Here is a 17,284-nt window from a genome sequence, read left to right on the forward strand (position 1 = left end):
TTTCAATTTTACTCCTATATATTTTCCATAATAATTTGTTTCATTAAAAAATTTTAATTAGCCTATCAACCAAATTAATACCTACTAACGCTTTTATGTGTAAATCACCTTATTGGTTTTAAAGTAAAAATGGACATGATACAGTCTCAATATATGGGTTCACTTATTTGTGGAGCATAACAAATATCATGGAGGACAAGGGGTGTTAGAGAGACTAACACCAGAGACTATGGACTCTGAAAAACAATCTAAGGTTTTTTTTTTTTTAAGATTTTATTTATTTGACAGAGAGAGATCACAGGTAGGCAGAGAGGCAGGCAGAGAGAGAGAGAGGAGGAAGCAGGCTCCCCGCTGAGCAGAGAGCCCGATGCGGGACTCGATCCCAGGACCCTGAGATCATGACCTGAGCCGAAGGCAGCGGCTTAACCCACTGAGCCACCCAGGCACCCATAATCTGAGGGGTTTGAAGTGGCGGGGGTGTGGGAGGTTGGGGTACCAGGTGGTGGGTATTATAGAGGGCACGGATTGCATGGAGCACTGGGTGTGGTGAAAAAATAATGAATATTGTTTTTCTGAAAATAAATAAATTGAAAAAATATATATAAAGGCGCCTGATCTATTTGACAAAGAAGTAAAATCAGTATTATAAAACTATGACCTATTTAAATAAAAATCTATGATACTCACATAGTGAATGTAAAATACTGAAAGTGTCATATACAAAGGAGTTCATCAAATGGTTAAAAAGAGGCTCCAGTTTGATTGCCCTTGGGCTGAGGGTGTGCAATGCACATATTTGATAATTTGAATTTATGAGTGCCGGCACTTACAAATTAGAGATTTTCACATTGACTTTGCAAAATTCTTTTAAAAATCAGAACTCATAGTGACATAAGGCCCACATTCCTTCTGGAACTTCAGTGGGTCCAAAAGGAGGCAGGTCTATTTCAGACACATTTGTGCAACATTGAGACTCCTTGTAAGGCTCTAGCTTGTTACATCCAGTCCAGCTCATTCATTGTGATCCTGGCCTCTGTATGCGGCTAAATTTTCAAACTTTGAGTTAAACTAATCACTGCTGTGGACTTTTGGAAGAGAGGGATACCACAGACCTGGATTCTCAGGTCCTAAAGAAGACAAGGAATCATTGGTTTCAGGGAATAGACAATAAGATGAATGAATAAAGCCCAAAGATAAGAAAGCAGAAGGTGTGTGTCCTAAGAAATCCAATTGGCTAAGTCACTCTATTGAATGTAGCACCCAAAGGACCTTGAGGAGGATAGTGACTCTAGTATACTCTTTCATCTAACTAACCTGTCCCTGAAATCATTACAATCTGTCAAGTCAGGACATGCTTTTCCTGCTAGTCTGCTTAACCTCAAAAGTAATGCTCAGTGATTTCCACTCGAGGTGACTGACCTGCAGCGGGCATGATCTCCCTGGCATGAATGGTGCCTGGCAGTCAGAGCTACTACTAGGTAATATGTATGGGCCTCTATAGGGGATAAGTAAATAAGAATACCTTCTCATGTGGCTATTCCCATAGCGTATAAATAGCTGTCAATCCCTGCGGTTCTAAAGTTCAAAAAGTCTGTTTCTGGATTATGCTAAAGTTGAGAGCATTATAATTTAAATGTCTGAGTTTTTATTTGTTTAAAGAATGCCTTGGGATCACATAGCAGGAAAAATAATATATGGCAAAAAATTTTAAGTTTATACTTAATGGAAAAGTTTTTTTTGTATGTTTGTTTGTTCTTTGATTTTGCTGGCTTAGATCATTTTTCCAAATATTGAAGGATTATAGTGAGTAAAAAAAAGCACAATATCAAAGGACTATTCCTTTTACAAGGAGTGGTCCTTGTAAAATGAAACATTTAAGAACACAACACAAAAGGGGGATTTGGAGGAAACATGATATATATTTCCCAAGAGGTCCTGGAGATTGGTCACCTTTTAGAAGCCAAAGAAAGCAAGCAATGATAGTGGAACTGATTTACCCAAAACCCATGCTCCCAAGACAGTACACAGAACAGACATCACTTTATTAGAGAAATATTTATTCCTCACAAGGGATTATTTGGAGGTATGAAATGCTCCACAGTACCCTCTCATCAGAAATTCTGGAGAAGTTTTATGTCTAACTAGTAGAGACACATCTCTGCACACAGTGCCTTCAGGAGTCGTGAGAGTGGCCGGAGGCCACTGGCAGCCTGATGCCCGCAGGTGGCATTTGGGTGAGGGGCAGGCGTTCTAAGGGGCATGGAAGAGGGGATACTTCTGATGTGGTATCTGGTCCTTAAATGCCACAACGTACTGGGGCTGTCTGTCCTTGTTTCTGAGCTGTCTGTTACTTCCAGGAAGGCCTTGGCCAGCAGAGACAGCTTCTTGCTGGCAGGACCTGGTATTTGTCTCCTTACAGGCAGGAACCCTGTAGTTGAAAGGAAACCCTGGGACAGGCTGTGTCTGGGCCTGCACTTGTGCTTTCTTCTGGGTTTTCCCAAACTTGGGTTGGAGAGGGAATGGGCTTCTGAGGGCAGGTGCTGCCTATTGCATGCCAGATGCCCCATTCTCTCCTTTTGGAACTTCCCAAAAGCTGTCATGATTTCCTGAGCTTTGGGCATCCCGGTAAAGGCAGCTCTACCATGAAGTAGGCCTCTGCTTTCCACAGATGATAGGGGCCTGGGCTTCTCCTGGGAATTTTCTTGCCCTTTGCATTTTACCCCAGGAGTAAGCCATTGCAAAAAAAAAAAAAAAAATTTTTTTAACCGATAGTGATTTCAGGAGGAGGCTGACCCTTCTGTGAAAGGCTTTCAGGAGGCAGTTGACCCTTCTGTGATAGGATCTGGGAAGGCTGCTTCCCAGCTTTACCTTCAATACCGAGTCCTGAGTAGGGAACCTCTTCTTCAGTGCCTCGGCTTTAGTAGGGAACCTGTCTGTTCTCGGTTGGGATGTTCCCAGTCCTGCATCCCCTTCACCATGCTCTTGGGCCTTGGATCCCGGAGGCCTCATGCTCTCTGTGGCCGGTGGGGGATTCTTATTCTGGAACTTTCTTATGACATGCTTAGAGACCCAGGGCTCCTGCTGTTGTTCCATAGGAATTCCTGTATCCTCTGGAGGGACACACAACACCTGGGAACCTCTCTTGTCCCTGAGGGAGACCCTCGGGGCATGTGTCAGTGAGGCCTTATAAGTCCAATGATCTGAGGCAGGGGGCAGGCCAGTGTATTGGGCTTGGGCCTGGCTATGCTCCCTGTCCTCCAGCATAAGCTTTAACTCATGCAAGAGCGGTTCTTTGAGATTCAATGATTTAGGATCTTGTGGAACTGGTATGCATGGTGGGATGTCAGCTGATGCTCATTCCCCTTTATAATTTGGGAGCTAACTGGCTTGTTGGTTGTCAAGATGCTAGGTTGTGACTGAAGTGTATGAAATTCCTTGGTCCTGAATATCGTTCAGGAGTCTTCATCTTCATGCCTTGTTGCCCTCCTCTGCTACTGTTGGTGTTTGCATCCTTATACTTTGGCTCATTGTCTTGCCGGCGGCTTTGGGGGCCACCTGTTGGCTATGGTGACATGTTTGACAGGTTTAAGAGTCTGTCTCTCATGCTTCATTTTTGGAACATCCTCTACAAGCAGATGGATATTGGAGGATAATTGCCTCGGAATTCTCTGCTCTTCCTTGCCCACAGTTGAGGCCGCAGGGCGAGGATGATCCAGAATGGAGGCTGAATTTGCCGTTCCTGCTTTGTCTGCATGGAGAGATCTCAAGCTTCCTCTAAGGGGGCTGACGCCCCCAGGTTTAGAATTTGCTGCAGGAATCAGTTTGGTGGAGCAGGAAGGGCTACAGGGAGATGTGGCCTTTCTTGACTTAAAGATCTCTATGGATTCAAGGACCCTGGAGGGAAGGCCCCATAGCATCCTCCAACGAAACCTTTTAAGATGGGATTCCAGCATCTGTTGTACACGAGGTTCCACAAAGGGAAGCTCCTGGCAGGTATTCACCTCAAACTCTGATGGTGGCAAACGTCTTTGTGTAATTTCAGCCTGGGATTTCTGAGAAGGAAGTGATGTCTGCTGTATTGTATTCCATGAATGATGCACAGTCTCAGGGAGATGACCCTCACTGACTTCCTCAGATTTTTTGTGCAAATGTATTTTCAGGACATTTTCCAGTTTTGTCTGACCTACAGTCTCCACAGACACCGTGGAGCTGTTCTCTGATGGACTAGTAAGTTTACTGTCAGAATCATGGCCCATGTCCTTATCTGAAGAGCTCTCTAGGTCACTCAACAGATCCTCTTTTGGGCCATTCTCTGGGCTGTGTTCCTGACCCCTCTTCAGGTTGTCATTGTCCTTGTCCAGTTCACCGTCCTCTAGATGAAGCTTTTCTGAGTCCTCGTCACTGACGCTTTCAGTGTCATTCAATTTGCTCGGACTCTTAGGGATCCATGAGCGTCCACGAAAGCGCTGCGACTCAGGTAGCTGAGAAAGTGTACTGGGACGGCTCATCAGCGCGAGAGACTCATAAATCCTGCGGGGAATGCCCCACCGGTGTTGGATGAGCCTCTTTCGAAGGTGACTCTCAAGTTTTCTCCGAAGCTCTTCATTCAGAGGAAACTGTCCAGGGGGGATAGAGATGACCACTTGGGCCTTGGTGGCCTTGTGGCTGAGAGAAGGGTTAGGAGCTGAAGGACAGTAGTCCTCCTGGGATCGTTGGACGAGAGTGGGTAAACCCCACACACGTTTCTGTACCTTCTGCAACACGTTCCACTCCAGATGTTGCATTTCTGTTGGAGTGAGATTCTCCGGTTCGTTCCGAGGTCTGTGAAGACACACTCCACAGATCTTGATGTCAGGTAGAGGACCAGATGGCAGGATTGGGATTGGGGATTGAAGGTGGGCCTGGGGCTGGACAGGAGGGCTAGGTAAGGGCGGGGTTTGAGGCAGGAGTTGAGGCGGGTTCTCAGGCAAGGATGGAGGAAGTGGATGGGGAACTACTGGGGATTCCTGCTCTGGGGAGGCATTCCAGATGCGATCTGAGGCATCGGCAGCAGGGAAGAAGGACTCGCTAGGTGGAGTTTGGAGACCCCAGAAGAGCTGGATGGGGGTTTGCTGTAAATGGCCCTCTTGCCAGGTTGTAGGATATGGGCGCTGCTGATGCATATGCAGCTCCTTTGATGTGTTTCTGGTGCTCCAGAAAGGAAGGGACGATGCCAAATCATGGGTATCAACAATTGTTTGTTTTGCAAAAGATCCCTTTGATTGCTTCCACAGGAGGAAGTCACTCCTCTTTTGCCTTTGTTTCTCTAGAAGTGCCAGGGCATCAGGACTGAGAAGTGAGAGGTCACCAGGCTCTACAAGTTTGGCTCCAGGGTCTCCCCTGGAAGAAGCCTCTGAAGAATGGAGGGCCAGGACTTCTTGACGGAAATCACGTGGAGCCAGGGTTGAAGGGAAGAAGCCTTTGGCATGAGTTTGCCACCAAGGGAGGTCTAAAATTGACAAGTTGGAGGGGTCAATGCCTACGATTTTGGAGACATAAGGAGACAACCCACCAGAGCTATCTGGGGGTGAGCTCTGTGGAACAGGCTTCCTTGAGATGGAAATCGGTTTGGATTGAGGCACAGTTAAATTGCAGTCTGGCGCTGGTGAAGCAGACCGGGTTGGTGGTGTGGGATGACGAGCAAAGGTCTCAGTGGGATTCACCCTCTGAGACAACTCCGGTAAGGGGCTGACATCTTGGGAAAGGGTAGGGTCCAGAGAGAAGGTGGTACTTAGAGACACGGTCTCTGTCTGGACACTACGGCCCACTGTATGGGCGTGATGTGGTTGGACAGAAGGAAAGGCAAGGGGCTGGGGTGGGAAATGATCCCTTGGGAATTTGGAATCCAAGGGAGGAAAAGGCTTTGGTGGCAAAGGATCACCCGGTGGCGAGGGTGCAAAAAAGTCTGCCACAGGGATCACTGGGTTAGGTGAGAAGATGGAAGCAGGTGGTGGGGAAGGCTTAGGAAGAGGAGCTGATATTAGGTCTCCTGGAGGGACTGCTGAGAAGTCAGGGGAGCGAGTGAACGATGAAGTAGTCACAGGAGCTGTGGAAGTCAAGGGAGTCGAATCTTCCAGCGCCTGCAGGAACACCAGCTGATTGATCTCAGCCGTTGCGCTATTACACACCTCACAAGAGGGGTCTGGACATAACAGTTGACGAAAGTGGATGGTATCATGATGCCGGCCGAGGGGGCTGCAGGAGACAGAGGTACAAAGATGCAGCCTGGACCAGAACCAAGGGAGGAGGACATGCAGGCCTGAAGAGGGAGGGGCCACCTGAAGCCTGCTGTCCCTTCACAGTGCCCCACCATTATGACTTCCCAGAGTACTCAGTAGCCTTCACCCCACTCTCTGTTCCTATGGCAACCCCCTCCCATGGCTATGACAGACTGCAGGGAATCCTGCAATTGCATAAAATGTGCTCTAAGAGGCATCAGGATAGCAGGGGAGAGACTGGTCACCTTCTTAAAACAGAGATCAGCTTCCGGGTGTCTTCCGCTTCTCTTCGGTGCCATCTGTCACCTGGGAAACCAGGAGAATGGGTTATGTAGTGAAAGTAGAAACATAGGCAATACTACAGGAGTCCTCCTATGGGACGGCCTTGGGCTCTTGGGACTCTGGAGGCCCTGATAATCCATAGGTGAGGGCAAATGGCCAGGGATGTGAAGCTGGTTAGTATCTTGCTTCACGTATAAACTATTTTCATGCAATTATCCCATATGATGATCAGACCAGGGGCCTGTGGTTACCTGAGGGAAGACTTCGAGTATCTGTGATGTCACAGAGCTTTCACAAAGTCAGGAGACAGAAGTTCTGACTCTTGACACGTCACACGGCCACCTATTGGGCAGCACTCATTGTCCAGATCCATCACTGCCTCATGCTCAGTAGTGGTCAGAGCAGGGAATCTGAGAAGGGTATTGCACTCTGGCTGCATTTCCATGAGCCTCTCCTTTCTGAGAGGGAAATGTACCTAGAGGCTCACATCCCCAGAGCTCATGGACTGGGCCCTCACGGAGAGGACAGCAAGGATCAGTCTTGGAGAGCTCAGGTGGAATAGGCAGAACCTTACCTTCCAGAGTCCCACCTTTCCTTCTCCTCTTGGCTCTGCCCTGACGCTAGAACAAAAATAAAAAGAATGAGGGAGGCTGGACTCCACGTCTTACTCTCCTCTCAGAAATGGAGACATTCTTTATCCAAGGAGGCTGTGACTTTCATTAACAGAACGTTGTGTTCCTTGCTTTTTTCAGTTTTTGAGGTGATAAAATATTTCCAGTATTTGCTACTTTGAACAAGTCTGAGGACTTTGTCTGGGAGGTCCACACTTGGTATTCTCAGTCAGAATTCCTTTGTTCAAGGAGGACATAGAAAATGAAGGCTGACAGTCATGTTTGTGCTCCCTTAGGCGGGACCCTGTATCCTAAGTCATAGCTCAGACCCCACTCTCTTCTCAGAGGCTCAGGACTATTCTCCTCCTCAGCCCAGCATGAAGGAAAGCTTAATCGAGTGACGCTTGACCTGGGGAAGGGCCTCATGATCAAGTGCTGGGAAACTGTTTTTTTACACAGACCCCATACTCTCAAAGTAACCCAATCCAGGACTATAGATTCCCTGTGTTTGGGATTTTACCCAAAACCTGCCACCAAACCCAGGAGATTGTGAGTTTCAAGTAGAAACCTTAGTCCTTCCTTAACCCGTCCCCTACCAGGCCTCTTTTCCTAGAGGAATGAATGTCTGTTTTTTAAAACATCCCGTTTTAGGTGTTTCTCTGATTCTACCAGACTCGTTTTAAAATTTGGGATTGGGGGCTTCTGGATAGTTCAGTTGCTTAAGTGTCTGCTTTGGGCTCAGGTCAGGATACCAGGGTCTTGGAATCTATCCCCACATTGCATTCCCTGCTTAGCTCTCTCCGTGCCCCCCCCCCACCTCTGCTCACTTGCTTTCTCTTAAACAAAATATTAAAAAACAGATTAATTGGGATTAGAAATGGAAACCGTAATAATCTATGTTGAGGCCTCCCACCCCCCGCAAATATTTCTTACCTTTTGGGTGGTTTTGGTTTTCTGAGTTGGTAATGGAATCCCCACCAGGTAGCACAGGAACAGAAGGAGCAATCCCAACCCACACAGGAAGGTGATGTTGGGATCAGTCTCTAGGCATGTTGAGCCAAAGCTCAGACATGGTTTAGTATCGCCATTCAGAAATGGGAGAACACTCCAGTGTTTGAAGTCCATTGTCTGAATCACAAGACAGCCTAGACTGTGCGCACACGCTGAATATATATCCTCCCCAGGCTTACATCACAGAGCAGGGTCACAAAGAGTTTCTGAGGGTGAGGTAGGTGACAATTGAACAAGGTGTGTCCCCAGCCCCTGCCCCACTCACTAGCTTATGAAATTTATGAAATTTTCTGTTTGTTCCATGTATTATGCATATATTACTTGGGTCCCCCTTTAGTGTTTGAGACCTTGACTTGGGTCTTACTAGTTCCATGCCTTGAATGTCTGCAAGGCTACCTGGAATTTTTGCTTGTCCCCTGATATTTATACTCAGGATCCCATAGGTCCTCAGACACATCTTTCATATGTAATGTGTTTGCCTGGGACACCTGGATGGCTCTGTCAGTTAAGTAACTGCCCTCAGCTCAGGACAATATCTCAGGGTGCTGGGATCAAGCTCCACATCTGGCTCCTTGCTCCACAGGGAGCCTGCTTCCCCCACTCCCTCTGCCTGCAGCTTCTCTGCTTGTGTGCTTTCTGTCAAATAAATAAAACCTTTAAAAGAAAATGTTTGCCTTGTATGAACCGAGAGAGAGACCGTAAAGTTCTTTCACATTTAGTTTTTTACATGTTGCACGGCACATTTCAGTTTTTGTTTTATTCAGCCTTTAGTATCTTCAGTCAATGAGGCTGACACAATTAAAATCAATGTGTTATTCAATAATCCCCTAACTAAAATCAATAGAAAATAAATGTAAGGAATTAAAACTTCAAATGGTCTTGGGGGTATCCCTGTAGCACTTGTATTCCTAACGTTAGTGAAGTTAAACTGCATAAAGTTTTTGGGGACTATCTAACACACACACACTCACACACACACCCTTAGACAAAACAATCCAGTATACTTCATATTGAAGAATAAAGTGTTTTCTCCTTTTATTTCATCCTTTCATAAAATGTTGACCCCAGTTGTACTTACTCAAACTAAATTACTGTGTTCTGTACCTCAATACCCTCATAGGTGTACAAATCCCTTCTCAGTGAGTTGCAGCCCTGTAACAAATGCCATAGACGGGGTGGCTTAAATGACACGCATATACTTTTCATAGTTCTGGAGAATGGGACTTCCAAGATCAAGGCATAGCAGATTCCGTGCCTGTTGAGACCTTCCTCCTGGTTCACAGGCGCATCTTCTCCCTGCAACCTGATGTGGCAGAAAAAGTGGGTGAGAGGTTTCTGGGGTCTCTTTTCTAAGGCTACTAACTCATTCATGAGGGCCCCACCCTCATGACCTAATCACCTCCCAAGAGCAGTGCCATCTTGCAGCAGCGTTATGGCAGGGACATCCCATCTTCAGTGGCAGAGCTGGTGGCACTGCCGTGCGTTGGGCCCAAGGTGGCGCACTTGGCCATGGCGGTGGCCTGGGGCGCCATGTCTGGCATTGCGGTGGACACGCATGTGCACAGAATCGCCAACAGACTCGGGTGGGCCAAGACTGTGACCAAGTCCCTGGAGAAGACCCGTGGGGGCGCTGGAGGCCTTGCTGCCCCGGGAGCTTTGGAGTGAGATCAACAGACTGTGGGTGGGATTTGGCCAGCAGACATGTATGCCCGTCTGCCCGCGTTTCCACGCCTGCCTCAACCGAAGCCTGTGCCCAGCCGCACGGAGCCGCGGCGGGCCGTGAAGTCTGGGCCTGGACGCCATGCACCAGCCGACCCTGAGCCTTTGCTGGGGGAGCCACAGCCTGTTTCTAATAAAACTTGGGAATTGTTTAAAAAAAAAAAAAATGCGATTAGAGTTTCAACATGTGAATTTGGGGGAGGAGCACATACATACAGTTCCTAAACTCCCCAAAGGCCTGGATAGGTGACAGGCTGCTAAGTAAGCCATTGATCCCCTCCTCTGGTGGCAGGGTGGGTCCCAGGAGGGTCACAGCCTTCCTGCAGAATGTAGTCTGGAAGAGCCTTACCTGATTGCCCTTGTGGGCCATGTATATCCTTTCCTAGGATTGCCTTTCCAGGAAAAGTGGTTGAGATGCTCCACCCTATATTATCATCCCCACATATATGCTTGAAAATCAACTCCCTGTGAGAGTTTTTCAAGGTTCCTTTTTGTCAGATTCAAATAATCCTGGTATTTCCCTCCACACTTGCTCCATCTTTTCTAAACACTTTTATCTTCAGGACAGCTCTCCTCTGAACTGCCTCCTAACTTCTCATGTCGTTCTTAAACTGGGATGCCCTTTATTAGACACCCCTGGCCTAGCATTATGAACTTGGTCATCTGTGAAAGGGTAGGACAGCCTTCCGCCTGGCCCAGCAGAGTCTCCTTTCAGTTCTGCACGAACAGGTCACCTGCCTGGAAGATCAGACCTGCCAAGAGGCACCACGTCTTTCTCAACCTGACATGCATTTTCAGCCATATTTTCATTTTATAAATGGTTACATTGAAAGCCAGAGACACAAACACCTGTTAAGTCCTGGTCTCTGTTCTTAAGGAGCTCATGGAGCTGTTCTAGGGAACAGCAGGGTGAGGGTTACACAGGATACAGGACAGGTATCCTGCCACATTTGTGAATTGGCAGGTAATCTCTGGAACACAGGAACAAAGTAACAGGTACAATGGGTCACAAATGCTCACACACACCGTGCTCCTTAGAAAGGCCACTCTGCGTGTCTAATCTCTGTGATTATCTGGTAGAAATTATTGACTCTCTGAGAAGATAGTCGAAGAACGGCTTTTCTCTTTTAAAAGGGCATATGTGGGTCAGATATCCTTATGTACATTTATGTGCCTTGAGTTAGAACTTTTCTCAGAACCCAGTAGACGTGCTTTCAAAACTTAAGGAAACAAGACCTGAAAGGTATAACTTTAATTTCAGCAAATATTACCTCTACTGAAGTTCAGTAGGGGAGCTTCCCAGCACTTCTCCTCCTACACTAATAGTAAGTGTAAATGATTTGCTACTTTTTCAAGAAGTTTACTGGGAGGCACCTCACAATCACCCTGTGATGTAAGCAGCTCAGGTATTCCTGGGTCTCTATTATGAAAGAACAAAACTGAAGCTCGGAGAGGGTAAGTGCCTCACTCAGCTGTAACCCGTAGAGCAGTGATGATGAAATCCCCAAGTTTCTCAACACCTCTATTTTAAATAATAAGTGATATCCTAAAAAGCCATCTTAGTTTTAAAATTAGAGCAGCTGCATGGCTGAGAGTATCCACATTGTCTATACCATGGTGGCAAGTTTTTTTTTTGTTTGTTTTTGAATGACAATTATGTTTATTTCTTCCAAGAAAAGTATTTTTCCCACATGCCTTCTACCTTTTCACCAAAATACCTTATTGTCATCTCTACCAATTTTAAACGATAATGTCATTTTTTGATGGCTATATGTATTTATTTCTTCTCCCCATGCTACGTAGTCATTTAATAGTTGGCACTCTTACAGCTTCATTATTTAGATTATTAACTGTTTTTTTTTTTAAAGATTTTATTTATTTATTTGACAGAGAGAGATCACAGTAGACAGAGAGGCAGGCAGAGAGAGAGAGTGGGAAGCAGGCTCCCTGCTGAGCAGAGAGTCCGATGCGGGACTCGATCCCAGGACCCTGAGATCATGACCTGAGCCGAAGGCAGCGGCTTAACCCACTGAGCCACCCAGGTGCCCTAGATTATGAACTGTTGAAATCAAGCCCTGTATCATTTCCTTACTTGACTCGCCTACATTCCCTTGCTGATGAGTCTGTCTTGGCCCTAGACACCCAATCCTTTCCCTGCCATTTGAAGAGGGTTTGCCTGTAATGACAGTTCCTATTTTCCCTCCTTTATCCTGCTTCTAAAGCTTCACCACTATCTCTTCCTAAGGAAGGTACACTTTGAGACCACCCCACTTCACATACCCTCCCTTGAGTGCATGATGTATGTATGTCTGTTAAGAAAAATGCTTCCACATATCTTTGAGTTTCTGGAATTGTTTTTAAATAGAAAATGTGGTCTTAACTGTCCCTAATGCCCCTAGGACTCACAACTATAAAAACATCCTTTAAAGTCTGAGCGAGGTAAGTTCCACCCCCAAAATTTCCAGGTGAGAAGGAGTAATAAATATGGCACAATGAATTTATTTTCAAACCTGGCCTTGTTCTAAAAGAGGCTGAGAAATTGATCCAGATTAAAGGAAACTAAAGATACACAGCAACAGGATGGAGTATTTCATCCAAGACTCAATCCTGTAAAGAGATTTACACACACACACACACACATGCAGGACATTACTTAATAAATTGATCAAAATGGAATGTGAGTGGGAAATTAGTTAAAAATTTTATGTCCATATGACAGTTACCGAAGGAGATAACTGTGGTGTCAGAGAATGTTCTTTTTCCTAAGAAATACACAATGAAATATTCATGGAGAAAGTGCGGGATGAATGAAATATATTCTCAAATACTCAAGAATGTATGCACAGTTTTCGTAGGCATATATATGTCTTCCTATATAGAAACAAGGGGAAGGAGGGAGGGCGAGAGAGATTGTAAACATGTCAAAATCATAACAGGTACATCTGGATAAAGGGTATATGGCTTTACCATCTATACCAACATTTCCACAACTTTATTTTCAAATACATTTTAAAAATGAATTTAACCCAACCTTTGATATTAATGACTTTGATTCCAGAAGCTAGTGCCTCCACCATACTCCGAGCCCAGATGTGTGCAATGCCAACTTTAAAACAGCTGTCTCAGGTTCTGTCCTATGCAGGAAACCTGGGATCCTCTCTGCACACTGGAAACATGGTAACATTTCAACAAGGTTTTACAAAATGGGCAAAGAGTGCCCCCATTAAAAGAAATTAGAAATTATATGCAATATAAGCAAACAACAAAGAACAAAAATTCTACATGTTTACGAACACAGAACCCCTAATATCATTTTTCTCTGGTGCCACCAGGTTGCTCTTCTCCTGGGTTTTGCCGTGCCATTGACTTGCCGGCACTTCCTTTGCTCTGCTAGTCAGATTTCCACTCCTCCAACACATCTTCCAAAAATGTATTGACAGCTTTTGTTCTTTATGCTCCCCTTCTTGTCATCCTTAAGCACTTGTTTTTAAACCCTTTACTTGTTTTAACAGCTTTATTGAAATACAGGTCACATACCATACAATCTACCCATTTAATGTGTATAATTCCTTGATTTTCAATAGAGGCATTGGGGAGGGTATGTGCTTTGGTGAGTGCTCTGAAGTGTGTAAACCTGGTGATTCACAGACCTGTACCCCTGGGGATAAAAATATATGTTTATAAAAAATTAAAAATTAAAAAAAAAAGTACAGCCAAAAAAAAAAAAAAAAAAAAACCAAAAACGAAGGCAGAACAGAATTGATGGCCAACAGCCTCTAAAGCCCAATGCCTTTTCGACACCAATGCTGCATACACCTGTTGTGAATAAGTGTGCAGCACAGATGATAAATATCAAAGAAATGTGAGAGCTTTGACGTGGACACAGAGCATATGTCTCAGAGATGGATGGCAAGATGTGTCAAAGGGGCTTTTGGACTTTAATCCCAGTGTATCACACCCGCCCAATGATAATCGTGCAAGTTGGGTGGCGGATATGTGGGACGTTATGTTGTTATATGTGCTCTTGGACATGTTTCTGTAGTAAAAACTTTAAATAAAAAAAGATGTAGTCAAACCATAAAAAAAAAGAGGTTGGGTGCCTCCTAAGGACAGGGAGGAGGGGTCAGAAGGAGACCTGGCAAGGGTGGATCAGTCCATCAAGACTAGAAGTTAACTCTGTCTCAATAAAGACATTTCAGAAAGTATACTTCCTTTGAGATTGGGAAGGAAACCTCTTTCCCTATAACAGGAAGGAAGAGGAAAAATAACAATGGGGAGATTTTGGGGGCGGGATTTGGGTTTGTTTTGTTTTGTTTTGTGAGAGCCTCGGTCACTGCTTTCTTGGTCCTCTGTGAGCTCTGGTCCAGCACATCTGCTGAGCAAGCGAAGATGGTCTATGTTTGAGGGAAGTAAAGGAAATCTGAAATAGATCTGAGGGCCACCTGGGTGTCTCAGTCCGTTAAGAATTTGTCTTCAGTTCAGGTGATGACCCTGGTGTCCTGGGATTGAGGCTCCCCAAGCAGGGAGCCTGCTTCTCCCTCTCCCTCTGCCACTCCCTCTGATTGTGCTCCTGCTCTCTGTCAGATAACGTTTAATATAAGATAAATTACATCTGAGTACACTGAGGAGAGAATGTACTAAGGAAATAGTGACCTAACTCCATTTATTTTGTTCAAGCTAGTAAGTCTTGGATAAGTATTGGTGGAGTGAATGAATGATTTCCAGGTAGTGCTGGGGCTGAATTTCATGTGGCATCAGTAGACTCAGGTGTGAGTAGACTCAGTTTTGACATGGGAGATTTAATGCAACAATAATCTTTTACATACAGAAAGGCATTTCTAAAAGAGGCAGAGAGACAAGATTTTGCCAGGCAGGAAGGACTGAACGGGATTAGATGGGGTCATCCACCTGTACTGGAGCCTGTTTTGTTTTGTTTTGTTTTTTGAATTGAAGAGGGGCTGATGCAAGATCACATTAGTGTCAGGTGTAGCGCTCTATGCGGTGCTGTGCTCACCACAACTGCAGCTACCACATGTCATGAGATAACGCTGTTCCAGTGCCATGGACTCTATTTCCTAAGCTGCACTGGTGCTTTTCATATGTTGGTTTCCCAACAAGCCATCAGTTCTTCCTTGGAGAGTGAGGGAAGGAAGAAGAAGGCCTTGCTGGAGAGGCAAGAAGTGGAAAGTGGATGATGTGGAGTAGCAAAATGCACAGGGACATATAAGCTAGAAGGACAGGGGCATGAGGCAAAAGGACAGAATGTCAGACTATAGTATTTCTGATTGCAGAAGCACTCCTGGTCATAAGCTCTACAGGGTGGCACGAAGTGCACCGGATGGGCCATAAATCTAAATCATCTAAAATGAGATGATGTAGGACCCGGCAGGCTGGGTTACTGGCTGGTCTGTCCGCATTGATGTTAGAGCCTGGAGTGGGACAGGTTCTGAGAAGGGGTGATTAGGCATAAAATTTTGTTCTACCAGCAAGTTCCCTCTTTCACCTTTTCATTTCTTCAAAGGTGTCTTACTCTGGAAGGTGGTACCTGCTTTCTCAAAATTTTTACTACTAACAGTTAAATGATGCTATTGTTCTGCAAAAAAACATCAGTCCAGCAGCGTGATGAAACACCCAGGGAGGGAAGCACTTCGGTTGGAACCAGGATGGATTCTTCAGCATCACCTAGGGTATTCTTTGATGCTACCCCAACCAGACCAAGATCAAGCCGAACAAACCCCACCGCCAAAAAACACTCTTATTCAGAGTTCATCCACCTGAGGGATCCTCTGATCACTGACTTCTAAATGATGATTAAGCTACTGTAACACAATAACAGTGAAGAAACAGTGGCTTATTCATTATTTTCTGAAAACTATACCAGTCTTTGATCCTCCTCAGAGAGAGAAGACTTGCTGAAAAGGGTGTAAAACATTCAATGAGAGAGGTGTGAGCTACTATACATTTTCAGTAAGGCTAAGCCATGGGACAGGAGAGAGAGCCCATCTCCTCAAACTTCATCAGAGAGGGAATGGGCTTTGGGGGGCATATGTTACATATTTTCCAAGAGGTCCTGGAGATTGGTCACCTTTTAGAAGCCGAAGGAAGCAAGCAGTGACAGCTGAGCTGATTTACCCAAAACCCATGCTCCCAAGAGAGTACACAGAACAGACATTACTTTATTAGAGAAATATTTATTCCTCACAAGGGATTATTTGGGGGTAAGAAATGCCCCCCAATACCCTCTCATCGGAAATTCTGGAGAAGTTTTACGTCTAACTAGTAGAGACACATCTCTGCACACAGTGCCTTCAGGAGTCGTGAGAGTGGCCGGAGGTCACTGGGCAGCCTGATGCCCGTAGGTGGCCTTTGGGTGGGGCGCAGGATCCATGACGGGCATGGAAGAGCGGATACTTCTGATGTGGTATCTGGTCCTTAAATGCCACAACGTACTGGGGCTGTCTGTCCTTGTTTCTGAGCTGTCTGTTACTTCCAGGAAGGCCTTGGCCAGCAGAGACAGCTTCTTGCTGGCAGGACCTGGTATTTGTCTCCTTACAGGCAGGAACCCTGTAGTTGAAAGGAAACCCTGGGACAGGCTGTGTCTGGACCTGCACTTGTACTTTCTTCTGGGTTTTCCCAAACTTGGGTTGGAGAGGGAATGGGCTTCTGAGGGCAGGTGCTGCCTATTGCATGCCAGATGCCCCATTCTCTCCTTTTGGAACTTCCCAAAAGCTGTCATGATTTCCTGAGCTTTGGGCATCCCGGTAAAGGCAGCTCTACCATGAAGTAGGCCTCTGCTTTCCACAGATGATAGGGGCCTGGGCTTCTCCTGGGAATTTTCTTGCCCTTTGCATTTTACCCCAGGAGTAAGCCATTGCAAAAAAAAAAAAAAAAAAATTTTTTAACCGATAGTGATTTCAGGAGGAGGCTGACCCTTCTGTGAAAGGCTTTCAGGAGGCAGTTGACCCTTCTGTGATAGGATCTGGGAAGGCTGCTTCCCAGCTTTACCTTCAATACCGAGTCCTGAGTAGGGAACCTCTTCTTCAGTGCCTCGGCTTTAGTAGGGAACCTGTCTGTTCTCGGTTGGGATGTTCCCAGTCCTGCATCCCCTTCACCATGCTCTTGGGCCTTGGATCCCGGAGGCCTCATGCTCTCTGTGGCCGGTGGGGGATTCTTATTCTGGAACTTTCTTATGACATGCTTAGAGACCCAGGGCTCCTGCTGTTGTTCCATAGGAATTCCTGTATCCTCTGGAGGGACACACAACACCTGGGAACCTCTCTTGTCCCTGAGGGAGACCCTCGGGGCATGTGTCAGTGAGGCCTTATAAGTCCAATGATCTGAGGCAGGGGGCAGGCCAGTGTATTGGGCTTGGGCCTGGCTATGCTCCCTGTCCTCCAGCATAAG

The 17,284-nt window shown here is 45.9% G+C and overlaps 1 protein-coding gene and 1 pseudogene across 1 annotated transcript; one reads left to right on the top strand and one right to left on the bottom strand.

Moving 5' to 3' along the window:
- Positions 1–3,524: 3,524 nt before the first annotated feature.
- Positions 3,525–8,275, bottom strand: LOC131834659 (spermatogenesis-associated protein 31D4-like). Its single transcript, XM_059179338.1, has 4 exons — positions 8,084–8,275; positions 7,114–7,159; positions 6,503–6,563; positions 3,525–6,234 (listed from the first exon to the last, which is right to left on the bottom strand). Exons 1-4 carry the CDS (start codon positions 8,273–8,275, stop codon positions 3,525–3,527), a joined length of 3,009 nt encoding a protein of 1,002 aa, XP_059035321.1.
- A 1,192-nt stretch (positions 8,276–9,467) lies between these two features.
- Positions 9,468–10,041, top strand: LOC131834660 (endonuclease III-like protein 1; annotated as a pseudogene).
- Positions 10,042–17,284: the final 7,243 nt, after the last annotated feature.

This window comes from Mustela lutreola, chromosome 6 (genome assembly GCF_030435805.1).
Source record: "Mustela lutreola isolate mMusLut2 chromosome 6, mMusLut2.pri, whole genome shotgun sequence".
In the NCBI taxonomy this organism is placed as follows: Eukaryota; Metazoa; Chordata; class Mammalia; order Carnivora; family Mustelidae; genus Mustela; species Mustela lutreola.

Coding starts and splice junctions, on each gene's coding strand:
- LOC131834659 (XM_059179338.1), bottom strand. CDS start 8,275: ATGGACTTCAAACACTGGAGTGTTCTCCCATTTCTGAATGGCGATACT. Junction 7,160..8,083: donor AAACCAAAACCACCCAAAAG/GTAAGAAATATT, acceptor TTTTTGTTCTAG/CGTCAGGGCAGAGCCAAGAG. Junction 6,235..6,502: donor CTGATCTCTGTTTTAAGAAG/GTGACCAGTCTC, acceptor TGTCTCCTGCAG/CCCCCTCGGCCGGCATCATG.